This window comes from Erinaceus europaeus, chromosome 10, assembly GCF_950295315.1.
Source record: "Erinaceus europaeus chromosome 10, mEriEur2.1, whole genome shotgun sequence".
Lineage (NCBI taxonomy): Eukaryota > Metazoa > Chordata > Mammalia > Eulipotyphla > Erinaceidae > Erinaceus > Erinaceus europaeus.
The window spans coordinates 124,078,425-124,104,200 of record NC_080171.1 but is presented as its reverse complement, the minus strand read 5'-3'; the positions used below and the strand labels follow the sequence as shown (position 1 = coordinate 124,104,200).

At 52.4% G+C, this 25,776-nt stretch overlaps 2 protein-coding genes across 13 annotated transcripts in view; one reads left to right on the top strand and one right to left on the bottom strand.

The window, feature by feature from the left end:
- The first annotated feature begins 2,700 nt into the window (after positions 1-2,700).
- On the top strand, positions 2,701-16,075 carry TYMS (thymidylate synthetase). Its single transcript, XM_060200782.1, has 7 exons — positions 2,701-2,932; positions 3,140-3,213; positions 7,554-7,728; positions 10,836-10,937; positions 11,717-11,892; positions 13,050-13,121; positions 15,777-16,075. The coding sequence occupies exons 1-7, from the start codon at positions 2,734-2,736 to the stop codon at positions 15,912-15,914; spliced, it is 936 nt and encodes a 311-aa protein (XP_060056765.1). The 5' UTR covers positions 2,701-2,733; the 3' UTR covers positions 15,915-16,075.
- A 434-nt stretch (positions 16,076-16,509) lies between these two features.
- ENOSF1 (enolase superfamily member 1) overlaps positions 16,510-25,776 on the bottom strand; it is a 31,058-nt gene continuing 21,791 nt past the window's right edge. For 9 of the 12 annotated variants that reach the window (XM_060200772.1, XM_060200773.1, XM_060200774.1 and 6 more), the window contains 6 exons: positions 24,927-25,061; positions 20,422-20,463; positions 19,202-19,331; positions 18,887-18,986; positions 17,950-18,031; positions 16,510-16,816 (listed from right to left, as the gene is read on the bottom strand). In XM_060200772.1, the coding sequence (XP_060056755.1) occupies positions 16,715-16,816; positions 17,950-18,031; positions 18,887-18,986; positions 19,202-19,331; positions 20,422-20,463; positions 24,927-25,061 (591 nt within the window). In that variant the 3' untranslated portion in view covers positions 16,510-16,714. Of the gene's footprint in view, positions 16,817-17,949; positions 18,067-18,886; positions 18,987-19,201; positions 19,332-20,421; positions 20,464-24,926; positions 25,062-25,776 lie in introns of those variants that run through there. The other 3 variants (XM_060200775.1, XM_060200777.1, XM_060200778.1) reach the window with 2 other exon arrangements.

Here is a 25,776-nt window from a genome sequence, read left to right as displayed (position 1 = left end):
CAAAGCACAAGGACTGGCATAAGGATCCCGGTTCGAGCCCCTGGCTCCCCACCTGCAGGGGAGTCGCTTCACAGGTGGTGAAGCAGGTCTGCAGGTGTCTGTCTTTCTCTCCCCCTCTGTCTTCCACTCCTCTCTCCATTTCTCTCTGTCCTATCCAACAACAACTACAAGGGCAACAAAAGGAAATAAATATTTTTAAAAAGTTAAAATAGGGAATTTTCATATATTGCTGGCAGAAAAGTTATTTAATTATTCATATCAAGACCCATAAAAGTTATAATTCTACTTTCTGAAATCAGTCCTAAGGAATAAAACTAAATTTTGTCAAAAGTGCCCCCAGGATATATCCTAAGGAACCAAACATACTCATCCAAAGAGATCTGTGTACACCTGTGTTCATATCAGCACAATTTGTAATAGCTAAAACCTGGAAGCAACCCAGGTGTCCAACAACAGATGAGTGGCTGAGCAAGTTGTGGTCTAGATACACAATGGAATACTACTCAGCTATTAAAAATGGTGAATTTACTTCATCTTGGATGGCGCTTGAAGGAATCACATTAAGGGAGATCAGCCAGAAACAGAAGGATGAATATGGGATGATCTCATTCATAGACAGAAGTTGAAAAACGAGATCAGAAGGGAAAACTCTAAGCAGAGCTTGGACTGGAGTTGGTGTATTGCACCAAAGTAACAGACTGGAGTAGGGTGGAGTGTGTGTGTGGGGGATACAGGTCCTGGAACATGGTGGCAGAGGACCTAATGGGGGTTGAATTGTTATGCAGAAAACTGGGAAATGTTACCCATGTAAAAAACTACCATATTTCTCTGTCTCTATCCAATAGTAAATAGATAAAAATATTAAAGAAAACTTTAAAAAATAAAAATCTCTCGGTTTCTCTCTGTCCTATCCAATAACAACAATGGCAACAAAATGAAAATGGCCACCGGGCGGTGGATTCCTACTGCAAGCACCAAGCCTTAGCAATACCCTGAAGGCAAACAAAACATAAAAACAAAGTGCTGAGAGAACTAAATGTTTACTTCTTTACTTTTTAGAGTCAGATTTTTCTTTCTTTTTAATTTATGAGAAAGACAGAAAGAGAGAGAACGAACCAGACATCACTCTGGCACATGTGCTTTGAGATCAAACACGGGACCTCCCGCTTGAGAGTCCGAAGCTTTATCACTGCGCCATCTCCATGACCACACAACTAAATGTTTATATATGAAGAATTTTAATGCATACTTTATACTGTACGTAAAAATCTACTCAAATGCATTAAACATGTGCCTTTGAAACTTAAAACTACATTTTTTTATTATTTTTTTTTACCGGAGCCCTGCTCAGCTCTGCCTGATGGTGGTGCTGGGGACTGAACCTGGGACCTCAGAGCCCAGGCAGGAGTCTTTTGCAGAAACATGATGCTATCTACCCCCGCCCCAAAACTATAAAATTTGGGGAAGGAAAATAAAATAAAATGATGGGGCGGGGGAGGGGGGTGAGGGCTGTCCCCTGCAGCCCATCAGACAGAGCAGGGAGCTCTCCAGGCTTTCAGCTCCAGTGCCTGAGGTCCCAGCAGACAGCAGAGGAAACGCAGCCGGGACCCCTGCACCTGCAGCCAGGACTCCCCTCTACAGCAGGGACCCCCGCACCCTGCAGCCGGGGGGCCCACCCTCCTCCTGCAGCCCAGGGCACCCCGCCACCTGCAGCCCGGGAACCCCGCACCTGCAGCCAGGACCCCGACTCCCTGCAACCGGGACCCCCGCCATCTGAGCCGGGACCTCCGCCCCCTGCAGCCCGGGACTCCCCACCCCCTGCAGCCCAGAACCCCCGCCCCCTGCAGCCCGGACCTTCACCCCCTGCAGCCCGGGACCCCTGCCCCCTGCAGCCCGGAACCTTCACCCCTGCAGCCCGGGACACCCGCCCCCTGCAGCCCGGAACCTTCACCCCTGCAGCCCGGGACACCCGCCCCCCTGCAGCCCGGAACCTTCACCCCTGCAGCCCGGGACACCCGCCCCCTGCAGCCCAGAACCCCCGCCCCCTGCAGCCCGGGACTCCCCACCCCCTGCAGCCCGGAACCTTCACCCCTGCAGCCCGGGACCCCCGCCCCCTGCAGCCCAGAACCCCCGCCCCCTGCAGCCCGGGACTCCCCACCCCCTGCAGCCCGGGAACCACCCTGCAGCCAGGACCCCCGCCCCCTGCAGCCCGGGACCCCCGCCCCCTGCAGCCCGGGACCCCCCGCCCCCTGCAGCCCGGGACTCCCCGCCCCCTGCAGCCCGGAACCCCCGCCCCCTGCAGCCCGGAACCCCCGCCCCCTGCAGCCCGGGACCCCCCACCCCCTGCAGCCCGGGACTCCCCGCCCCCTGCAGCCCGGAACCCCCGCCCCCTGCAGCCCGGAACCCCCCGCCCCCTGCAGCCCGGAACCCCCGCCCCCTGCAGCCCGGGACCCCCCACCCCCTGCAGCCCGGGACTCCCCGCCCCCTGCAGCCCGGAACCCCCGCCCCCTGCAGCCCGGGACTCCCCGCCCCCTGCAGCCCGGAACCCCCGCCCCCTGCAGCCCGGGACTCCCGCCCCCTGCAGCCCGGGACTCCCGCCCCCTGCAGCCCGGAACCCCCGCCCAGCCGTGCGCCGCCCGCAGGAAAAGGCGGAGTCGCCGCGCGGCGGGAAAATTAACTTCCAGGCCGGCTCTTCCCGCTCGCGGCCCCCGGCACCCCGCACCGGCCCGCGCCATGCCCGCCGGCTCCGAGCCCACTCGCCCGCCCGTCGCCTCGCCCCAGGAGCCCGGGGACCCGCACCCGGAGCCGCACGGGGAGCTGCAGTACCTGCGGCAGGTGCGGCACATCCTTCGCTGCGGGGCCCGCAAGCAGGAGCGCACGGGCACCGGGGTCCTGTCGGTGTTCGGCCTGCAGGCGCGCTACAGCCTCCGAGGTGGGCGGGGGAGGCGGGGAGGGGGAGGGGGCGGGGGGAGGGGGAGGCGGAGGGGGAGGGGGACGGGGAGGGGGCAGTGTACCCCCTTCTGGGGGCGAGTTGGCTGTCTGTCTGTCTTCAGGCAGTCGACCCCCCTTCCGGGGGCGAGTCGGCTGTCTGTCTGTCTGTCTTGCATCTCCAGCTTCCATGGTGTACACCCCTTTCTAGATGAGTTTCCTCTGCTGACAACCAAGCGCGTGTTCTGGAAAGGTGTTCTGGAAGAGCTGCTGTGGTTCATCAAGGTGAGGGGCTGGCAGCTCGCTGTCACAGTGCGGGTGTCTGTCTGTCTTCAGTCCACCAGGTGTCATCACGGGCTCCTGCTGGCCGAGCTCCCAAGCCCCAGGTTCACTACCCAGCACCCCCGTATACAGTAATAATAGTGATAAGGCCCCCAGCACCCCGTGTACAGTAGTAATAGTGATAAGGCCCCCCAGCACCCCGTATACAGTAATAATAGTGATAAGGCCCCCCAGCATCCCCGTATACAGTAATAATAGTGATAAGACCCCAGCACCCCGTGTACAGTAATAATAGTGATAAGGCCCCCAGCACCCCGTATACAGTAATAATAGTGATAAGGCCCCCCAGCATCCCCGTATACAGTAATAATAGTGATAAGGCCCCCCAGCACCCCCATATACAGTAATAATAGTGATAAGGCCCCCCCAGCACCCCCGTGTACAGTAATAATAGTGATAAGGCCTCCCAGCACCCCCGTGTACAGTAATAATAGTGATAAGGCCCCCCAGCACCCCCGTGTACAGTAATAATAGTGATAAGGCCCCCCAGCATCCCCGTATACAGTAATAATAGTGATAAGGCCCCCCAGCACCCCGTGTACAGTAATAATAGTGATAAGGCCCCCAGCACCCCGTATACAGTAATAATAGTGATAAGGTCCCCAGCATCCCCGTGTACAGTAATAATAGTGATAAGGCCCCCAGCACCCCGTGTACAGTAATAATAGTGATAAGGCCCCCAGCACCCCGTATACAGTAATAATAGTGATAAGGCCCCCCAGCACCCCCATATACAGTAATAATAGTGATAAGGCCCCCCCAGCACCCCCGTGTACAGTAATAATAGTGATAAGGCCTCCCAGCACCCTGTATACAGTAATAATAGTGATAAGGCCTCCCAGCACCCCCGTGTACAGTAATAATAGCAGTGATAAGGTCCTTCCTTAGCCTGTATGCCAGCTCTAGCCTCGGCTACTGCTCTGTCATTCTGCTCCAGCCGCCGGCCTCTTGGCTCATTTCTGGACGCTGGGCTCTTACCCCCCAGGGCTCTGGCATTTCCTAGTCTTGTTTCTGGAGCCTTCTTCCTCCACATGGAGCATGACCCCCTCATTTTGTTTGCACGTGCTCAGTGACCTCCCCGTCCAAGGCCGCGATCACCAGCACCCGGCCCTTCTCCACACCCACCCAGTCTTCCTGGAGACTGTCAGCCAGCACCAGATGTATAGCATCTGCCTGTAAATACAGGAAACAGGAAACAGGATGAACCTGGTAAAGACGGAGTTGGGTTCTGCTTGCTGCCACAGCCTCACGCGCGCGGGCACTCAGTGATTGCTGAACACAGAGCCCAGTTCACAGCCTGACCCTCTGGAGCTGGAGTCACGGGGAGCAGCTGCCACGCTTCAGCTTCTGCCCCTGCTCCAGACAAGCCTGCCAGGCGTATTCAGAGTACGAGGAGGTGGACCGAGTTCTGGGTGGAGTTAAAAGTTCCCGTCGACAGAGCACTTGGTGTGGCTTGTGGGGACTTGAGCCAAAGCAGACCCCAAACAAGGCCTCTGACTCTCCAGAGCTCTAAGTTTGGGTCCAGCCTGTCTCCCGAGCTCTGCGTCTGTGGCCTTTCCATGCGCACTCACAGGCCTGTCTCGGCTGCCTGTGCCACTCTGGCTCCAGCAGCGTCGTTGGAAACCTCAGGACAGGATACTTGCAAGCTAGACTCCAGGCAATTGGATAGAGAAGGGAGGCTTTTCAGATCATGTATGAACATTTGAGAAATGATTTGTTGAAGGGAAAAAAATTTTTTTTCTGCCTCTGGAGTATTGCTGGGGCTTGGTGCCTGCACTACGAATCCACTGCTCCTGGAGGCCATTTTCCCCCTTTCTTTTTGTTTTCTTTGTTGTTGTTATTACTGTCATAGGATAGGAAAGAGAGAAATGGAGAGAGGAGGGGAGACAGAGAGGGGGAGAGAAAGACAGACACCTGCAGACCTGCTTCACCACTTGTGAAGCGACTCCCCTGCAGGTGGGGATCCCGGGGCTTGAACCCGGATCCTTATGCCGGTCCTTGCGCTTCATACAATGTGCTTAACCTGCTGCACTACCACCCGGCCCTGAAGATGAATGAAGACTGATAGAGAAGGAGTTGCTGTCAGGCCAGGCAGTGGTGGGGGTACATGCCGCATAAGACCTGAGTAGTGGCAGAGCAGCTTCATAGTGGGGAAGCAGTGCTGCAGGTATCTCCATCTCCCCTCTCAATTTCTCATTGCCTTGACAAAAGAGACAGGAAGAAAGGGGAAGAAATGGCTTGTGGGAGTGATAGATCAGCATACAGGCACTGAGCCCTGGCAGTAACCGTGGTGGCAAGAAGAAAGGAAGGAAGGAAGGAAGGGATAAGATGAGATGCCCAGAGATAAAATGTGTTTTCGCCAGGGGTCAGGCAGTAGCGCAGCGGGCTAAGCACACATGGTGCAAAGCGCAAGGACCGACGTAAGGATCCTGGTTCGAGATCCCAGCTCCCCACCTGCAGAGGAGTCGATTCACAGTCGATTCTCTCCTCCTCTCTCCATTTCTCTTTGTCCTATACAAAAAAACAAATGACATCAATAACAACAATAATAACCACAACAAGGCTACAACAATAAGGACAACAAAAGAAATGGCCTCCAGGGGCAGTGGATTCATGGTGCAGGCACTGAGCCCCAGCAATAACCCTGGAGGGAAAAGAAAAAAAGTTTTCCTGTTGTGCTGAAGTGCTTGAATTCTAGAGTCTAAGCAGTCCTTGCCAGGACTCTGCCAGACTGATAGAACCTCCCCGGTGGCGACTTGAGGAAACAGGAGTAGCCTGTGGGGGCCTTCAGGTAACTGAGCAAGGTGCAGAGGTGGAGGTGCGCAGCACGTGGTCTGCTCCTGCAGTGCGGTCACCGCCACGACTGGCTCCTGTCCAGGTGTTGGCAGTGAGACCAGAAGTTGTCAGGAGCTGCTCAGCAGGGGCAGAGCCAGCAGGCCCTGAGCCTGGCTGTGTGGCTTTCCAGCCTTGCTTGTAGCTGGCGCTGCATGCCATGCTAGGACACTCAGGGCAGCTTGCTCTGGCCCTGGCCCACGCCGCATGCCATGCTCAGGACGACTTGCTCTGGCCCTGGGGCAGATTGAACAGTGTGGATCAGGGTGACATGAGCAGATCTTCAGGTCAGTAAGAGAAATCACTATAAGGCTCACACTTGGCAGAAGAAGCAAAAGTGAGAGAGTTGAGCAGTAGCGCAGAGGGTTAAGCGCAGGTGGCACAAAGCACAAGGACTGGTGTAAGGATCCCATAATAACTACAATAAAACAACAAGGGCAACAAAAAGGAATAAATAAATAAATAAATAAATAAATAAATAAATAAAAGCAAAAGTGAGTTAGAGGTCAATGGGATTTTTTTCTTTGCCTCCAGGGTTATCACTGGGGTCCAGAGTCAGCAGTACAAATCCACTGCCAGCCTCCTGGCGGCCAGTTTTTCCTTTTTTTTTTTTTTGGATAGGACAGAGAAAGTGAGAGGGGAGGAGAGAGAAAGGTAGATTCCTGCAGACTTGCTTTGCCACTAGTAAAGAGTCCTCCCTGCAGGTAGGGAGTGGGGGCTTGAACCTGGATCATTGTGTGGTCCTAGCACTTAGTACTTACTGTGTGGTGAATATGATTTTTTCTTCTTGCCTCCAGGGTTATTGCTGGGCTCGGTGCCTGCACCATGAATCCACTGCTCCTAGAGGCCATTTTTTTTCCCTTATGTTGCCCTTGTGGTTTTTTTTTTTATTCATTGTGGTTGTTATTGTTGTCGTTGTATAGGACATAGAAATGGAGAGAGGAGGGGAAGATAGACACCTGCAGACCTGCTTCACCACTGTGAAGAGACCCCCCTACAGGTGGGGAGCCGGGAGCTCGAACTGGGATCCTTGAGCCGGTCTTTGCACTTGGCACCAAATGCGCCTGACCCATTGTGCTACCGCCCGACTCCCACCCCCCGTAAATATGATTTTACAGTGAAATATGTCGCTGCTTCCTTTGCCTGAAAGAGTGATATTAGACCATCGGGAGAAATGTCCTATATACCAGACGAACAGGAGACATTAGGTTCATTCTTGAGTATCACATGTAGAAATACATTTGCTTAAGAAACAGGAGAAATACTGAGAGGCTGGTTCCAAAGAAAAGACGAGGCCAAGAGTTGGGCTGGAAGCAGCCTTTTTACAAGAGGCCGGCCGTGCAGGGACTTGTGTCTGAGTGAGCACAGGCTGAGGCTGCTGGCTGGAGACCCCGGAGTCAATCCCAGTGACTCAGCTCACCCGGACGCCTGACCCATCCTGTCTCTTCCAGGGATCCACCAACGCTAAGGAGCTGTCTTCCAAGGGCGTGAGAATCTGGGATGCCAACGGGTCTCGAGACTTCTTGGACAGCCTAGGATTCTCCGCCAGAGAGGAAGGGGACTTGGGCCCGGTTTACGGCTTTCAGTGGAGGCACTTTGGGGCCGAATACAAAGATAAAGACTCAGGTGAGGAGACAGATTGTTCTCACACTGCCCGAGTGCCTGGCATGGCCCAGGCTTGTCCATGCTCAGAGGGAGGCGCCGGGAAGCAGACACAGAGCTGCCCTGGCATTTCACATGCAGGTAGAGAAGCCACGGTGGAACCTCTTGAAAGCCAGCACATGCTTGGTGCTTGACACGCCCCACACCTGTGGTGCTGGCAGATAAAGTCGTTTTGTGTGTTGGAGAACAAGGCGGGAAGCCATCTGGGAGACGAGACTCCCAGGAATCGCTTTCCAGCACCTTTGGTCTCCTTTTTCAAAACTGAGCCACCCAGCACACTGACGGCACAGTTCCCTCCCTGCCCGGTTGGGACAGAGAAAGATGAAAGTGGAGGCCAGGTCAAGTGCACACGTTACAGTGCGCTAGGACCCAGGTTCAAGCCCCCGGCCCCACCTGGCCAGGTCAAGTGCACATGTTACAGTGCGCTAGGACCCGGGTTCAAGCCCCCGGCCCCACCTGGCCAGGTCAAGTGCACACGTTACAGTGCGCTAGGACCCGGGTTCAAGCCCCCGGCCCCACCTGGCCAGGTCAAGTGCACACGTTACAGTGCGCTAGGACCCGGGTTCAAGCCCCCGGCCCCACCTGGCCAGGTCAAGTGCACACGTTACAGTGCGCTAGGACCCGGGTTCAAGCCCCCGGCCCCACCTGGCCAGGTCAAGTGCACACGTTACAGTGCGCTAGGACCCGGGTTCAAGCCCCCGGCCCCACCTGGCCAGGTCAAGTGCACACGTTACAGTGCGCTAGGACCCGGGTTCAAGCCCCCGGCCCCACCTGGCCAGGTCAAGTGCACACGTTACAGTGCGCTAGGACCCGGGTTCAGGCCCCCGGCCCCACCTGGCCAGGTCAAGTGCACACGTTACAGTGCGCTAGGACCCGGGTTCAGGCCCCCGGCCCCACCTGGCCAGGTCAAGTGCACACGTTACAGTGCGCTAGGACCCGGGTTCAGGCCCCCGGCCCCACCTGGCCAGGTCAAGTGCACACGTTACAGTGCGCTAGGACCCGGGTTCAGGCCCCCGGCCCCACCTGGCCAGGTCAAGTGCACACGTTACAGTGCGCTAGGACCCGGGTTCTGGCCCCCGGCCCCACCTGGCCAGGTCAAGTGCACACGTTACAGTGCGCTAGGACCCGGGTTCAGGCCCCCGGCCCCACCTGGCCAGGTCAAGTGCACACGTTACAGTGCGCTAGGACCCGGGTTCTGGCCCCCGGCCCCACCTGGCCAGGTCAAGTGCACACGTTACAGTGCGCTAGGACCCGGGTTCAGGCCCCCGGCCCCACCTGGCCAGGTCAAGTGCACACGTTACAGTGCGCTAGGACCCGGGTTCAGGCCCCCGGCCCCACCTGGCCAGGTCAAGTGCACACGTTACAGTGCGCTAGGACCCGGGTTCAGGCCCCCGGCCCCACCTGGCCAGGTCAAGTGCACACGTTACAGTGCGCTAGGACCCGGGTTCAGGCCCCCGGCCCCACCTGGCCAGGTCAAGTGCACACGTTACAGTGCGCTAGGACCCGGGTTCAGGCCCCCGGCCCCACCTGGCCAGGTCAAGTGCACACGTTACAGTGCGCTAGGACCCGGGTTCAAGCCCCCGGCCCCACCTGGCCAGGTCAAGTGCACACGTTACAGTGCGCTAGGACCCGGGTTCAAGCCCCCGGCCCCACCTGGCCAGGTCAAGTGCACACGTTACAGTGCGCTAGGACCCGGGTTCAAGCCCCCGGCCCCACCTGGCCAGGTCAAGTGCACACGTTACAGTGCGCTAGGACCCAGGTTCAAGCCCCCGGCCCCACCTGCAGGGGGGAGGCTTCACAAGGGGAGAAGCTGGGCTGCAAGTGTCTCTGTCTTCCTCTCTATCTCCCCTTTCCCTCTTGATTTATGACGGTCTTTCTCTAATAAATAAAGATGATAATTTTTTAATGATTGGTTTTTTTTAGTTTCTAATTTATTTACTTATTTATATTGTTGTATAGAGACAGAAATTGAAGGAGAATGGGAGATAGGGAGAGAGACACCTGCAGCCCTGCTTCACCACTCGCAAAGCTTCTTTCTCCCCCTGCAGGTGGGGACCAGAGGCTTGAACCTGGGTCCTTGCACACTGTAATGTGTGTGATTAACCGGGTGTACCACTGCATGGTCCCCCAAAAAAACCAGGGTTGCAGACCTTGATGGCTGAACTCCCCTGATGTTTAACCAGTAACTGATTGATCTGTGCTTCTTGAGAAATAATTATGTTTCAAAACCTGTACAAAAGTAAACGGAAGAATAATCAGTCAGTGAGTGGAAGTCAGTACTTCTCTTTGTATTTCGGTGTATAACCTTCCCATTTTTTGTATGCATCTTGATTTTTTATCAAAAGTGAAGATAGGCTCTACACACTATTCGTCATCAGCTGTTTCATGATATTATTTCCCTTTGTCATTGAATAACTGCATTTAAAAAAAAGACTTTTAATTTAAACAAGAAAGAGATGAAAGTTGTCACTCCTGGCACTCTCCTTTCATTTGACTCTTGCCATTTGCTGGGTCACTGGTCCAATGGAGCCTGCCTGTTTTGCTTGGCCTTAAGACAGAGGCTGCAGATAGAAGCGCCTGCCTCAGGCTGCGTCTACACAGGTGCAGGAAGTAAGCTTGCTGGCTGGGCAGGGACCAGCGACTTGGAGTCTCATCTACAAGGGACAGTCGCGTAGGCTAGAGGGATTTGAGACTGATGTCAGAATGCTTTCCAAAAAGTCAGGTCTGCGTTTTATGCGTGTTCCTGAGACCGTCTGACGGTTGGCAACTTCAGTCAGTCTAAAAACACTTTGCAACCTGATGGGGGCAAATTCTTAGAGCCGGAAGTAGGATGGTGGCTGCCAAGGACTGGGAAGTTGCCTTCATAGGTCCAGATGGAAAAGGTGGCTTTTCAGTGGCTGTGTCTACACAACGTTAACGGCGCTGGTCGTGCAGTTTCATGTTACGAGAGCTTGCAGGCAGGTTCTCCGGGGAGGAAAGACCTGAGCTAGAGCTTCGTGTGATGGCAGCAAGTGGCGTTTGCCCTGAGGGGACACGACCCTCTACCTCTCTCTCTTTTGATGCTCCTACAGATTATTCAGGCCAAGGAGTAGACCAGTTACAAAAAGTGATCGACACCATCAAATCCAACCCTGATGACAGAAGAATCATCTTGTGTGCTTGGAATCCAAAAGGTCAGAGCATCTTTGTCCCACGAAAGGGAGACGCTGGTCTTGTGTGGAACAGCTGTTCCTAGTTGAGCAATTTCTGCTTGGTCCAGTTTAACGTCAGACAGTGGAGGTGGGGTTGGACCCAGATGGCCTTTATTTACGTTTATTCTTGCCTTGTCCAAGGGGATTTCAGCTTGCCAAAGGGCACGCCTCATTTCAGTAGTTTAGTTTCATGTGTTTATTGGGGAGGGACCAGAGCGCTGCTCTGTGCTGGGCTTTACCAGAGGCTTAACCTGAGCCCTCACGTGTAAGAAAGGCGTCTTCATATCTTAAGGTAGTCAGATCTTGACACTTTAATGTCTTAAATTGGGACAGAAGTCTCCATGTTATGTTAATTACCATTTTAAACTCTATCAAAGTTTTAACTCTGCCAAAGTCCAGTACTACCCAGAGTGGAATATTTGCATTTACAACAGAAACGTTGACGGTAGGAGACTGTGCCTGGCATTTGTTTTCTGTGAGCTGTAGTTCGGTGCTGTGAAGGTAGTGCAGGCAGTTAATTTCAGCGTGGGCAGCAGCACAGAGCTGAGCTGTGGAGGACACCCATGGATGTCTCTTGCTGGTGGGCAAGCCTCCACTGGCTTTGGTACCATCCTGGGGTTGTCACTGGCTTTTGATGTGAGGGGCCGGCGCCAGCTGGCCTTGGCTCTGTGACTTGGCTTGGGATTCTCCCATTTTGCTTAACCCACAGTTGTGCTCTTTAAGGCCGTCCCATCCTTACTTTCCTCTGCCCTGGGTCCTAGATCTGCCTCTCATGGCCCTGCCTCCGTGCCACGCCCTCTGCCAGTTCTATGTGGTGAACGGTGAGCTGTCCTGCCAGTTGTACCAGAGGTCTGGAGACATGGGCCTGGGTGTGCCTTTCAACATCGCCAGCTACGCACTGCTCACCTACATGATCGCCCACATCACAGGCCTGAAGGTGGGCTCCTGGGGGCAGGGACAGCTACGCACTGCTCACCTACATGATCACCCACATCACAGGCCTGAAGGTGGGCTCCTGGGGGCAGGGACAGCTACGCACTGCTCACCTACATGATCACCCACATCACAGGCCTGAAGGTGGGCTCCTGGGGGCAGGGACAGCTACGCACTGCTCACCTACATGATCGCCCACATCACAGGCCTGAAGGTGGGCTCCTGGGGGCAGGGACAGCTACGCACTGCTCACCTACATGATCGCCCACATCACAGGCCTGAAGGTGGGCTCCTGGGGGCAGGGACAGCTATGCACTGCTCACCTACATGATCGCCCACATCACAGGCCTGAAGGTGGGCTCCTGGGGGCAGGGACAGCTACGCACTGCTCACCTACATGATCGCCCACATCACAGGCCTGAAGGTGGGCTCCTGGGGGCAGGGACAGCTACGCACTGCTCACCTACATGATCGCCCACATCACATGCCTGAAGGTGGGCTCCTGGGGGCAGCGACAGCTTGGCGCACAGAGCTTTTAGGTGCTCCACCAGGGAAAGCTAGTTGGAGAGAACTCGGTCTCTGACCGGTTTCATCTCACTTGTGTCTAGAGAGGAGAGAGCCCACGTGCTGTCCAAGCAGCTCCCATCAGGACATTCTGTTGGATGAGCTGTTTCTCAGTCCTGACTAGTTTTAAGCAGGAAACGAACTCCAGGGGCCGGGTGGTGGCACACCTGGCTGATTGTGCCACATTAGCACAAGGACCAGGGTTCGAGCCCTGGTCCCCACCTGCAGGGGGAAAGCTTTGCGAGTGGTGAAGCAGGGCTGCAGGTGTCTCTCTGTCTCTCTCCCTCTCTATCTCTTCCCTCTTAATTTCTGGCCGTCTCTATCTAACAAATAAAGATAACAAAGAAGTCATATATCAAAGAAGTGAGCTCACTGCTTATGTAATCCCCCATGGACTTTATCTGGTGTTCTGTAACAAGTTTATGTATCACTAGTGTTTTCAAAATAGGACAAATCCAGGAATCAACGGCTACATTCTCCTTTTTTAATGGCTGTATTCTAACTGGGATATATACAAGCACTATAGATCTTAACGTTGCATTTTAAAGGACACGATGCTAAAACACTGATCACTCTGCTTTCTCCCGTGGCATTTAGCCAGGTGACTTTGTACACACGTTGGGTGATGCGCATATCTACCTGAATCACATCGAGCCACTGAAGACACAGGTAAGAGATTTTTTTTTTAATTTTTTTATATTTATTTACTTATTCTCTTTTGTTGCCCTTATTGTTTTATTGTTGTAGTTATTGTTGTTATTGATGTCGTCATTGTTGGATAGGACAGAGAGAAATGGAGAGAGGAAGGGAAGACAGAGAGGGGAGAGAAAGACAGACACCTGCAGACCTGCTTCACCGCTTGTGAAGTGACTCCCCTGCAGGTGGGGAGCCAGGGGCTCAAACTGGGATCCTTAAGCCGGTCCTTGTGCTTCACGCCACCTGCGCTTTAACCCACTGCACTACCGCCTGACTCCCAGGTAAGAGATCTTACCCATAATCCTGTCCTCCTGACATCCCTAGTGAGCGAGGTCCTCCACTCAGTTCTGTGACCAGAGAATCTGCTCTCACCGCACCTCTCCAGCTTGGGGACAGATGACAGACTCACCCCTCAACGGCCGCAGACACTCAGTAGGACAGGTGCTGTGAAGCACAAGGCACGGTGTCCCTCGGTATCTGGGGTGACCGGTTCAGTACCCTGCCCAGGGCCCAAATTAGCACAGCAGTGACCTACACACACCCTCACGTGGGCTTCTCGGCCCAGCAAGTGCCAAGTGAGGTGGCCTGTGAGTGGCCATCGGCCACGCCGTGAGGAGCAGAGCCGCTGCTGTCAGCATAGATGCTGCGGTCATTGCCCGGCCACACACACTGCCGTCGGCTGGTTTCTGCTGAAGCACCGCGTGTGGGGCTGTAGCTATGAGTGCCAGCGGTACCAGCTTGGGCATCCACACTCTAGCACGTTTTGTACCTGTGTGGAGAAAGTCCATCGGCACCATTCTCCCAACATGGTGTGTTTACTTCTGTGTCCGTGTCACATCTGGGCAAAGCTTGCAGTATTTCAGGCTCTTCTCTTATTATACTTGCTCATTTATTTATTTATTAGTAGTCACAGTAAATACAGCTGCTAGCACTTGTGTAGAACCTAGCAACTTGTTGCAGATCTGCCCCCCACCCAGTCTTGGTGCTCCTCTGTCTCGCACCTGGCCCGAAGCCCACCCTCCATCCTCCACCCCGTTCTCTGTCCTCTGATGCAGTGCCGTGTTATACTTGTCATGGTGATAGAGTTGACGTTGATGGTACTGTCTGTCTGTCACAAGCCACTCCTGTATAAAATGGGGAACTTAGTAAGCGTGTGTTCAGACTGCTCTGCACTGACCATTTCCCCGTCTCTGTGTTTCTCCTTGGGTCTGCTGTTTTGTGAACAAATGAGTGTTTGTTTGGTTTGGTTTTTTCCATCTGTAGAACACAAGCAGAACAGATATAGTCTAATTCTCAAGGTTCTCAGAATTTACAGAATGGAAGTAAATAGTGGCTTCAACTTAAAGTTACCCACTGCATAAGCCCCTGCTGAGACAGTCGGCCTGTCTCTTGAAGCTTTGAAGCCAGGCACTGACTTCTCTGAGAGTCCCAGCTGGCATCTTCTATGTTAGGGACATTGAAAAACTGCTGTCTAGCCTCTGCCTCTCCTTGTATCTCACTGTCAGGGAGACATCTCTCCCTAGACCTCAAGAATCAACCACTGCTAGCTTCAGGCGTCTGCAGTCCTCACCTCTCTTGGCCCTCGTAGAACTGGGTAGTTAGGACCTTGGCTCTGGACCAGGCTTAGGTGTAGGTGAACGCCATGGCTGGTGTGATAGTCTACCCAGACCCTGAGGCTTCTCCCAAGTCAGCAGCGAGATTGCTTGACTGTTTTGTTCTTCATATGTTGACTGGAGTAACACTTGTAAGATTCGTTTGTTTTGCCTCCAGGATTACTGCTGGGGCTTGGCACCTACAGTGTGAATCCACTGCTCCTGGTGGCCCTTCCCCCACTGTATTGGGTAGGACAGAGAGAAATTGAGAGGGAGAGAGAAAGACCTTTGTGAAGTGTCCCCCCTGGAGGTGGGAGGTGGGGGGTGGGGGCTCAAATCCAGATCCTTGTGCTGGTACACTTGTAAGTTTCTTCAGGAACTTTTCCTTTACCTTATGACTTGACTGTTTGGTGAAGCGGCCCACATGTCAGCCAGCCTACCTCAGCTGTTGAAGTGCCTCTCACCAAGCTTAGTCATTTCTAGCTTTTGGTCTGAAGTGAGGATGTCTGCCTCTGCTTTTCACTTGAACACTTAGAAACCATTGCAAGGTACTATAACTTAAAAAAAAAAAAAAAAAGCTTATCCTAAATAGTCATTATGTTATAATAAAATGCTGTTAGAATGAATCACAGGCAAAAAGGACTTATAGCATAGCTGAGTTAGCATTTCTGAAATGGGCCATCAGCGCTGTACAGTGGCTTCCCTGTGGTGGCTCCTTTCAGTCTTGTGTATGAGGGGATGGGGTAGATAGAGCAGGAGAGGACCAGAGGTGGGTCAGTGCTGACAGACTCACTTAAAAGGTTGCCACAGCCCTCAGCTTGTGTGTGAGGTAAGCAGGTGTTTGTTGCATTGTTAGGAGAACTCAGAACTCGGGCCCGGGAGCCACCAGGGTGCCGTCACTTGGGTTCCACCAAATAGCTTGTTGGTGGCCACACTCATCAGCGTCCCGAGTCCGCAGTTACACCTGTGTGCAGTCCCCAGAGGGGCACAGGGAGCAGAGCTAGAGCAGGTCGTAACGGTCTTGCGTTGTTTGCAGCTTCAGCGAGAACCAAGGCCTTTCCCGAAACTCAAAATCCTCCGAGAGGTTGACAGAATTGATGACTTCAAGGCTGAAGACTTCCAGATTGAGGGCTACAACCCTCACCCATCCATTAAGATGGAGATGGCTGTTTAGAGCGCGTGGAGGACAGTATCTGCCTTGAAGAATCGTGTTTGATGTATATTATTGCTGCAGTGAAGTTTTCTACATTTATTCTGTATCTTTTTTTTTACTGTGTTGCCATTCTGTGTAATTAAATCCCTGCTAAATAAACGTGTACAGTATTCTCATTTGGATACTGCTGTGAGGATGAGTATATTTTAGAAGTGCTGATTAAGTTATATTTGGTCCTGTTTTTCGATGATTTGTCTTAACAGCATTTTATTATAACGACACAATAGCTATTTAGAATAACTTTTTTAAAGAGGATAGTAAACCATTGATGAGATGCCATTGTGCTCTTGCTATTTTCTGTGTGGTGTGAATGCTCTAATAATGTGTTTAAGCCTAGCAAGAAAGATGTTGAACCACTTCTGAGCTAAGCAGTGAAGTATTTTTAGCTCTGCTGCCTACCAGACACCCATGGCACTGTAGAGCTGTGTTTATTCTGCTAATTCACGGCAGGTGGTGAACAAGGAGTTGTTCCAGCAGGCTGAGAGCCACACTTATGAAAGTACGGCTTAATGCTTAGGCGCAGGCACTTGGTGGGCAGTTTATAAGAGCATCTTCCTTGACTGGATCAACTAGATTTATTTAGTAGTCAAATGTGAGAGTATTTGTTTGCAAAAGAAACAGAGTCAAGTAACTGATCACTAAGCTGATGTCCTGAGGTTGGTGGGATGTCCATCCAGATGTGATGTGATTAGCAGGGTGATTTCTCCATTTTTGTAGAACCATTCCAAAGAAAACTTAGCAGAGCTGTCAGGACTGAACACTTACTTCCCTTGAGCGGCAAGGAGCTTTCTCCAGACATCGCCATCTGGATATTGGTATTTCTTCACAGATTCTTCCTTCATTTCTGTGGAGTAGCCCGCGTCCTGTGAGAGATAGTGGAATAGCAGTAACAGCCACGGGGAACAGAGTACTGAAGCTGCTTTTAGAAGCAGCCTGCAACCCCAGCCAGAGGCAGCTGAAGCAGAGAGCTCAGACTCTGAGATGAAGGAAACAGACTCAGTCCTGAGGACTAAGAAGTAAGTCAGCGTCTTCCTTTGAGAGCTGTTTCTTGATGAGGATGAATGTTTGAAGGGGGAAAATTGTTTTTCCAATTTGAAAAGTAATGGACACAATGTCGTGTAAGTCTTGGGATAATTCGACTTAGACATCCCAGTCTTTAGCATGATGGGGGTAAATGGCCCAGCTAGCAGTTGGAGTCAAAACCTGTCTGTTCCCTAACTTGCTAAATGGTGAGAGGGTGTGTGCGTGTGTCCTGCTTCTGGTGAGAGGGTGTGTGTGTGCGTGCGTGCATGCGTGTGTGTGTGTGTGTGTGTGTGTGTGTGTCCTGCCTCTGGGGCTCCATGTCTGGCTCCCACAGGCTTTTCTCCAGATAGAAGGCGAGAGACAGGAGAGGCTCTACAGCTCTGCCTGTGAAGTCTGCCCTATATGTGGTGCTCTCGAGTGGTGGGTGGGACTTGAACCCAGGTCCTCATGTGTTATTAAAGCATGTATCTGTTCTGGTCCCAAGGGTTTTGTCTTCAGATATACGCATTTCACAGACTCAGCTGGTGAAGAAAGGGCAGTGCTAGAGGTGCCCTGTCATGAAATTTCACCACCAAACCCTAAACTGGCTTTGGGAATATGGCATTGACTAAATAGTCTCTGTTTTCCTTTTTTTGCCTCCAGAGTTATTGCTGGAGCTTGGTGCCAGCACTATGGATCTATGGCTTCTAGAGGCCTTAGATAGTGAGAAATGGAAACAGGAAGGGAAGACGGGGAGAGAAAGACAGACACCTGCAGACCTGCCTCACCATCTGTGAAGCGACTCCCCTGCAGGTGGGGAGCCAGGGGCTCGAACCGGGATCCTTGTGTGGGTCCTTGTGCCTCATACCATGTGTGCTTAACCCGCTGCGCTACTATGGCCCCCGCAGTGTTTGTAAAAGCTACAGAAGGAAGAAGCTGGCGCTCTGCTCCCTGCCGCAGCTCACGCCAGCACAGTGAGACGGGCAGTGCTCACCTTCGGAGGCAGGTAGCAGGCCTTCTGGATCAGCACGGGGTACTTGAAGTGTTCGTGTAGGTGGTCTACATATTCACACATCCTAGGAGGGAGTGGACGGTGAGGCCTCAGGGAAGTCTCGAAAGAGCACAAGACACATGAGAAGGCCTTTCAGGGCCGGGTGGCGGGCACCTGGTCGAGAACACCTGTTACGATGCTCAGGGACCCAGGTTCGATCTCTAGGTCCCCACCTGCAGGGGAAAGCTTTGCGGGTGGTGAAGCAGGGCTGAGGTGTGTCTGTCTCTCCCGCTATCACCCACACGTGTCCTGGCTCCACACACACCATTTCAGTCCTCAGGCCACTCTCCATTCAGATGGGGGTGGATGCCACAGCACCAAAGCTTCCCCAGCTCTGCCGTTCCCGGGTCAGAGCCCAAATACGGACCGCGTGCCTGTGCTCTACTACCGGGGAAGCTGCCTCTCCAGCCCTCGCTTCCGCCTGGATGCAAACACTTCTTTCTCCCCTCCATACAACCCCCTTTTCATCCTACTTATGCCTCTATCATAATACTTTTTTTTTAAATCAAGAACAAAGCAAAGGGAATTGGCTACCAAGAACTTAACTTTGTAAAAGAAAAGGCAAAACTCCTAGCCAATGGTAGGTCGTTTCTCGTGACGGCCCCACGGCCCCACGTTAAGAAGTAGAGGCAACCCCACCTGCAGGGGGAAAGCTTCACAGGTGGTGAAGCAGGGCTGCAGGTGTCTCTCTGTCTCTATCCTCTGTCACCCCTTTCCCTCTCAATTTCTGACTGCCTCTATCCAACAAATAATGGATAAAAAATTTTTTTCTTTAAAGAAGTAGAGGCAAATGCCTCGGGATCCCTGAAACAAAGGTGCAGGATGTGCAAAGACCGGCCTGAGTGGATGGTGTCACTGAGATTCACGCCACATCACTGACCTGTTTTCAAGGCTTGCAGACACCGATATGAAGTCAAATATGATCAAGTGCTGTACTAGTTCACAGAGTCCAACTCCACCAGCGTGAGGACACACAGGAACTAAAGGAAAGGCAGGTTTCTACTGAACACCAGGTCGGGCAGAGAGGGAAGAGAAACTATTTTTTTTTACTGCCCACAGTGATGATCAATATGTACAAGTGAAATTCCCGGATGGAAACGATCAAAGATTCCCTGATTAAATCTTGATGAGTCTCAGGCAAAGAAGAGTGAGCTGCACACGGCCAGGGGGGTCTGCCTTGCAACCCAGCACTTACTGCCAAACTTCTTGGCCATCAGCAACACTGAGAGGTTCTCGTTGACACTCCCCAGCCTGCAGCTGTCAATCTGGAGAAACTGCAGGGCTCTTGCCTGGAGGAGCTGCTTGAATATCACTCTGTTGTGGCACTGGAAACAGGACCAGCAGAATCAGCCAGGGCCTTCAGAGGCCCTAAACCTGGCACCTGCCCTGTCCAGGGCTAACCAGCAGCCTTCCGGAAGCCCCCACCTGCTCCCTCACTCGGCATGAAGAGCTCACCTGAGAAACTCTCACTTGCTGGCAAATCTGCAAGTGGCAGGAGGGGGAGTAACACAGTGGTTTTGGGTTTTTTTATTTATTTGTTTTTACTGTTTAATAGAAATTGAGAGGGGAGGGTGGGGTAGAGAGGGAAAGAGACAGAAACCTGCAGCTCTGCTTCACTCAGGAAGCTTTCCCACCACAGGTGGGAACAGGAGCTTGAACCCAGGTCCTTGTGCACTATCATGTGTGCGCTTAACCAGGTGCGCCACCGCCCGGCCCCACCACAATGGTTCTGCAAAAGACTGTCCTGCCTGGGGCTCCGAGGTGCCAGGTTTACTTCCCAGCAACACCACAAGCCAGAGCTGAGAGGGGCTCTGATCTGTCACTCTCTGTCTCTTTCACTAAATAAGATACACATTTTAATGTTGCTGGAGGGACAGTTAATGACCCCTGACCATCTATCAAGGGCTAACTCTGGCTGGCGAGCGGAGGCCACCAGAAGCATCAGGACAGAGTACAGATACGATGAGCAGGCAGAGGGGCCAGTCATCCGCAGCTGAGCAGCCCAGCTCCCTTGGCGGGGGTCTGAGACTGCCCCGTGGTGTCACTGCTCGTGGGCCGGGCACTGCAGATTTGGGCAGGCACTTGTGCCACGTTCTAAGCACAGAAATACCGTGTGGCCTCAGCTTGGAAGCTGTTTCCTTAAAACCATGTGGTGCACGTCATGCCTCTCAACAGTAAATGTGCTTCAAAAAAAAAAAAAGAGAGGAGATGAATGATCTCAGTCATAGGAACTGCAGAAGGACGTGAAGCCTGCTAACTGTGTTTGACTCCACACCCCCCTGAAATGCTGTAAAATCACCCGTTTTCCTTTGGTTCTGAAAATTCCTCCATCCGAAATGCACCAGGCAGTGTAGCTTAATGTGCATCCTCCTCCCTGGGTGCCCTGTGTGTGCTGACCATTGAGACCCCACTCACCTGTTCTCCAGTGGCGACACCGATTCCTAGAGGAGCCAACGCCTATGAAATGCAAGGCAGCCTGCCGTTAGTTCAGGAGGGTTGGAGCTGAGACTCCAGTGTTTAAGAATAGCTGATCTGAAGAAACACACTGGATGGCTCTGGTAGGGTGTTTTTTTAAAAATTTTATATTTATTTATTTATTCCCTTTTGTTGTCCTTGTTGTTTTATTGTTGTAGTTATTATTGATGTCATCGTTGTTGGATAGGACGGAGAGAAATGGAGAGAGCAGGGGAAGACAGAGAGGGGGAGAGAAAGACAGACACCTGCAGACCTGCTTCACCGCCTGTGAAGCGACTCCCCTGCAGGTGGGGAGCCGGGGTTCGAACCGGGATCCTTCCTCCGGTACTTGTGCTTTGCGCCACCTGCGCTTAACCCGCTGCGCTACCGCCCGACTCCCTCTGGTAGGGTTTTGTCCCTTCTCTCTCTCTCTTTTTTATTCCTCCAGGGTTATTCTGTGCTAGGGCTTGGTGCCAGCACTATGAATCCACTGCTCCTGGCAGCCACTTTTCTTTTTTTTTTTTTTTTATTGGATAGGACAGAAATTGAGAGAGAGAGATGGGGAGATAGAAAGGGAGAGACAGAGAGAGACACCTGCAGACCTGCTTCATCACTTGTGAAGTGACCCCCCCCCGAAGGTGGGCGGCCGGGGGCTCGAACCCAGATTCTTGCACAGGTCCTTCCTTGCACTTAGTACTACGTGCGCTTAACTAGATGCACCACTGCCCAGCCCTCCCACCCTCCCTCCCTTCTTCTTAAAGAACTCTGGTCCACGACCAGTCAACACCCATGTTCAGCAGGGAAGCAATTACAGAAGCCAGACCTTCTACCTTCTGCAACCCTCAACGACCCTGGGTCCATGCTCCCAGAGGGCTAGAGAATGGGAAGGCTATCATGGGAGAGGGTGGGTTATGGGGATTGGGTGGTGGGAATTGTGTGGAGTTGTACCCCTCCTACCTTATGCCTTTGTTCACTAATCCTTTCTTAAATTAAAAATTTAAATAAATAAAAAAAAAAAAAAAAAAAAAAAAAAGAACTCTGGTCCAGACTCCCAGAGGGGTAGAAATGTTAGGGTAAGATGACCAGAGGGCTCTGAACTCCAACTCCATCAAGACCCAGAGAGAGGAGGAAGAAAGGATAGGTATCCTAACTACAGCCACCAGGCTGCCCACTGCACCTGCAGCACTCTGTGGCTGTGCCTTGGCCACTTCTACACACCCTTCCCCGCACTGACCTTGGCAAACAGTCTTCCCTGTCTGACTTCAGATTTTCTCTCTAGACCAGTGCTGGAGCCAGGGGACAATCTGAATCACTAGATAGACCGACTTCCTCATAGAAAACTACTTAGTTCAGGAACTAAGATGACCCTAATTCTGACATCTGTCCTCCCCCTAATGGAATGCTTGAGCTTGGGGACTCACAGACCACCCAAAGGCACAGGCTTCTTGCCTACAGAGGTCAGGAATTAGAAATGATGATTTCATGTACTGTTATGTGGAAACCTGGGAAATGTTATGCACGTACAAACTATTGTATTTACTGCCACCTGTAAAACATTAATCCCCCAATAAAGAAATATTTTTTAAAAAAAAGAAATGATTTCAGATGCAGCTTCTAGGACTAACAGCTTTTGCCTCCTGGAATTTCTGATTTAAGTATACTGAGTTCTTATCTCAAAAGAAAATGGCAGAGAGAGGGGAAAGATTTTGTCTTTCTCATTTTGCATCTTTGAAGCGTATATGTTTCTATCACTGAATAGGTGACACGTTTGATTTACTTCTTGAAGTATTTACTTTTCCCCCCTCTAGGGTTATCTTGGGCTCAGTGCCAACACTACAAATCTACTGCTCCTGGCAGCCATTTTTTCCATTTTATTGGATAGGACAGAGAGAAATGGAGAGAGGAGGGGAAGACAGAGAGGAGAAGAGGAAGACAGACACCTGCAGACCTGCTTCACCGCCTGGGAAGCGACTCCCCTGCAGGTGGGGAGTGGGAGTTTGAACCTGGGTCCTTGCGCTTAGTACTATGTGCGCTTAACCAAGTGCGCCACTGCCCGGTCCCTTGAAGTATTTCCTAGATCTGCTCTACTCGACGTTCCCTTTCATCTCTCCTACTGAATGGAAAAGCAGAAAAGAAAGAACAAGAAAAAAACCATCATGACGTGTCTGACAAACCAATATATCTTCTCACGCCAATCCGTCCTGATGCTGCTGCTGGTCCGCTTGCCTCCAGTCCCTTTCTCTCACTCGGCACCAGCCACAGCGGCTCCGTGTTCAGCGGCACGTCCGGAGCATCCCGAGCTGTGACTGGCATGTCCTGTTGCCCTTCCCACCACCCTCAGGGTACTCCCAGGCTGTGCCACACATCGCCAGGCTCCCGCTCTGGTCGGCCTATCTGTCTGCCTTTCCTCAGAAGCTTCCTAGGGGGTGAGGAGCGTGATAGAATGCCAGGGAGGCACAGCCTGGAAGGACTCCCAAGGAGACACGGCAGGCAGGCAGGGCCGGGTCCCCGGTGGGGCAGGCCAGTGGCGGACATCTTGTAAGAACCCTGGGCCAAAGTCTGGAGTAACCACCTCACTCAGCTTCTCATTCTGGCAAGGTGCCTTGCGAGGCCACAGCTCTGTTTACCGAGGAGGTGGGGGGTCACTTCACTGCCGAGGCCCCAAAGCACACCTGTCTCTCCTCACTGGCCTTTCCACAGTCCCTCCCCGGCACTCAGAGCTCTGGCCTGCATTCCATCTGTCTGGATTGCACATATTTCGGATGCTTCGCTGCAGCTGGCCTACAGAGTGGGAGGAGCGGAGGGCATTTCTTAAACACAGGATTCTTGGCACAGGCAGATCCCATGTTGATTTGTGAGACACACAGAGATGAATGGCCCTGGGTCCTGACACTACATTCTAGAAGGACAGAGTTCAGGAAGGATGCGTCGAAAGGGTCCTTCCTAGGAAGCTGGGTGGTAGCACAGTGGGTTAAGTGCAGGTGGTGCAAAGCACAAGGACCGGTGTAAGGATCCCGGTTCAAGCCCCCGGCTCCCACCTGCAGGGGAGTCGCTTCACAGGCGGTGAAGCAGGTCTGCAGGTGTCTGTCTTTCTCTCCCCCTCTCTGTCTTCCCCTCCTCTCTCCATTTCTTTCTGTCCTATCCAACAACAACGACATCAACAGCAATAATAACTACAACAATAAAGCAACAAGGGCAACAAAAGGGAAAATAAATAAATATATATATAAAGTATTTAAAAAACATCTTTTGATATTATCCTCTGTCCTGAGGAGCTGAGTGCCTTGGCCTCTGTGCTCTGACACGTTCACAGAGCGACAGACGGACAGCCTTTTCTTGGTCTGACCTAGACACTGACCCCACAAACCTTTCCCTCTGAGTCAGCAGGGTGATGTTCACATTTGATTTCATTTTGGGTGAGTAAGATACTTTAACATCAGATTTTTATATTTATAAGTTATGGGAACTGGGCTTGTTAATCTTTGGAGTGCTGGTAGCCTTTCAACTCCCAGCATTCCTTCTCTAAAATCAGCAGAAATATGAGCAGAGGGGAAGCTGGCTTAAACTAAAGATGAAGGTGTGCACGGCTAGTACTTGTCACGAGCTCCACTCTCGTCAGGTCCTGAGGGAAACATCGGAGGGAGGGAGAAGGAACCAGAACCCGCAGCAGCGGCAGAGTCAGAGGGCAGCACGGATTCTCACGTTTCCGTTTTTTGGTCATTCCCAGGACTTCACCACAGCGGACCAATTTCTTCAGATGGAAAGAGAGACAGGGCCGGGCCTCGGTGCGCCGGGTTAGGCACACAGTACAAAGCGCAAGAACCCGCACAAGGATCTGGGTTTGAGTCCCCGCTCCCCACCAGCGGTAGGGACACTTCACAGTGGTGAAGCAGATCTGCAGGTGTCTTTCTCTCTCTTTAAAAACATTTTTTGTGAGTCGGGCTATAGCGCAGCGGGTTAAACACGTAGCACAAAGCGCAAGGACCGACGTAAGGATCCCGGTTTGAGCCCCCGGCTCCCCACCTGCAGGGTAGTTGCTTCACAGGCGGTGAAGCAGGTCTGCAGGTGTCTGTCTTTCTCTCCCCCTCTCTGTCTTCCCCTCCTCTCTCCATTTCTCTCTGTCCTATCCAACAATGACAAGATCAATAACAGCAACAATAATAACTACAACAACAATAAAAAACAACAAGGGTGACAAAAGGGGAAATAAATAAATATATATACATAAAATAATAAAAAAGAAAAATTAAAAAAAAACATTTCTTGATAAAAACAGAAATTGAGAAGGAAAAAGGAAATGGAGATGGAAAGAGAGAGACACCTGCAATACTGCTTCACTGCTCATGAGACCCACACACACACACACTCTGCAGGTGGGACTGGAGATTTGAACCTGGGTCCCTGCATGTGGTAATGTGTGCGCTCTACCCCATGCACCACTGCCCAGCCCAGTGCAGCTCTCATACCCTGGAGATAGCAGCATGCCCCAGAATATCATCAGGAGAGGTGGGCTCCTCAATCCACAGAGGCTTGAACTCTGCCAGTCTTGCCATCCACTCCACGGCCTCGGGCACATCCCAGCGCTGGTTGGCGTCCATCATCTGCAAGAGGAGACCCTGGCGGCCACTGGCCGACCGCTGCACCTGCGGCTGCGGCTCAGGGAGCGAGTGCTGTCACTCCACCCCACAGGCTGAGACGCAGCTGCCCTGGGAAGGAAGCCGCCTTTCCCTCGGCCCCCAGGAGGCTGGCTTGTCAGCAGGATGGGATGGGACACAGCCAGGCCTGGACTCCTACTGCAGAGGAAGTGCCCTGGCTGGGAGCACAGGAGACAGGCTCCCCTCAAACCAGCAGCAGCTCTGGTTCAGTCTGCACTTTGACCATAGACACCGTCCGTTCGTCTGTCCGTCCGTCCGGTGGAATGGAATGCCTGTGCTTAAAGGAAGTACGTCCTCACTCAGAAACACACAGTCAGTGCTGAGTTTCTTCAAGAAGCCAAGAAAGGCTCCCTGCACAGGGGCTTGGAGATAGCATAGTGGTTTTGCAAAAAAGCTTTTGAAGCCTTAGGCTCTGTGGTCCCAGGTTCAATTCCCAGCACCACCATAAGCCAGAACTGAGCAGTGTTCTGGTCTCTCTTAGTATCTTTCCCTCTGTATTCTTTCTCACTAAATAAAACAAATAAAAATATTAAAAGAAAGCAATAGTGGAAGGAAGGAAGGCAGGCAGGCAGGCAGGCAGGCTTCCTCTATCCAGACAAGGTCAAGCTTCCAGAAGACAGATGCAGAGGCAGGTACCTCCAGGAGAGTGAGCCAAGTGGTG

Coding starts and splice junctions, on each gene's coding strand:
- TYMS (XM_060200782.1), top strand. CDS start 2,734: ATGCCCGCCGGCTCCGAGCCCACTCGCCCGCCCGTCGCCTCGCCCCAG. Junction 3,214..7,553: donor AGCTGCTGTGGTTCATCAAG/GTGAGGGGCTGG, acceptor TGTCTCTTCCAG/GGATCCACCAACGCTAAGGA. Junction 11,893..13,049: donor CCCACATCACAGGCCTGAAG/GTGGGCTCCTGG, acceptor CGTGGCATTTAG/CCAGGTGACTTTGTACACAC.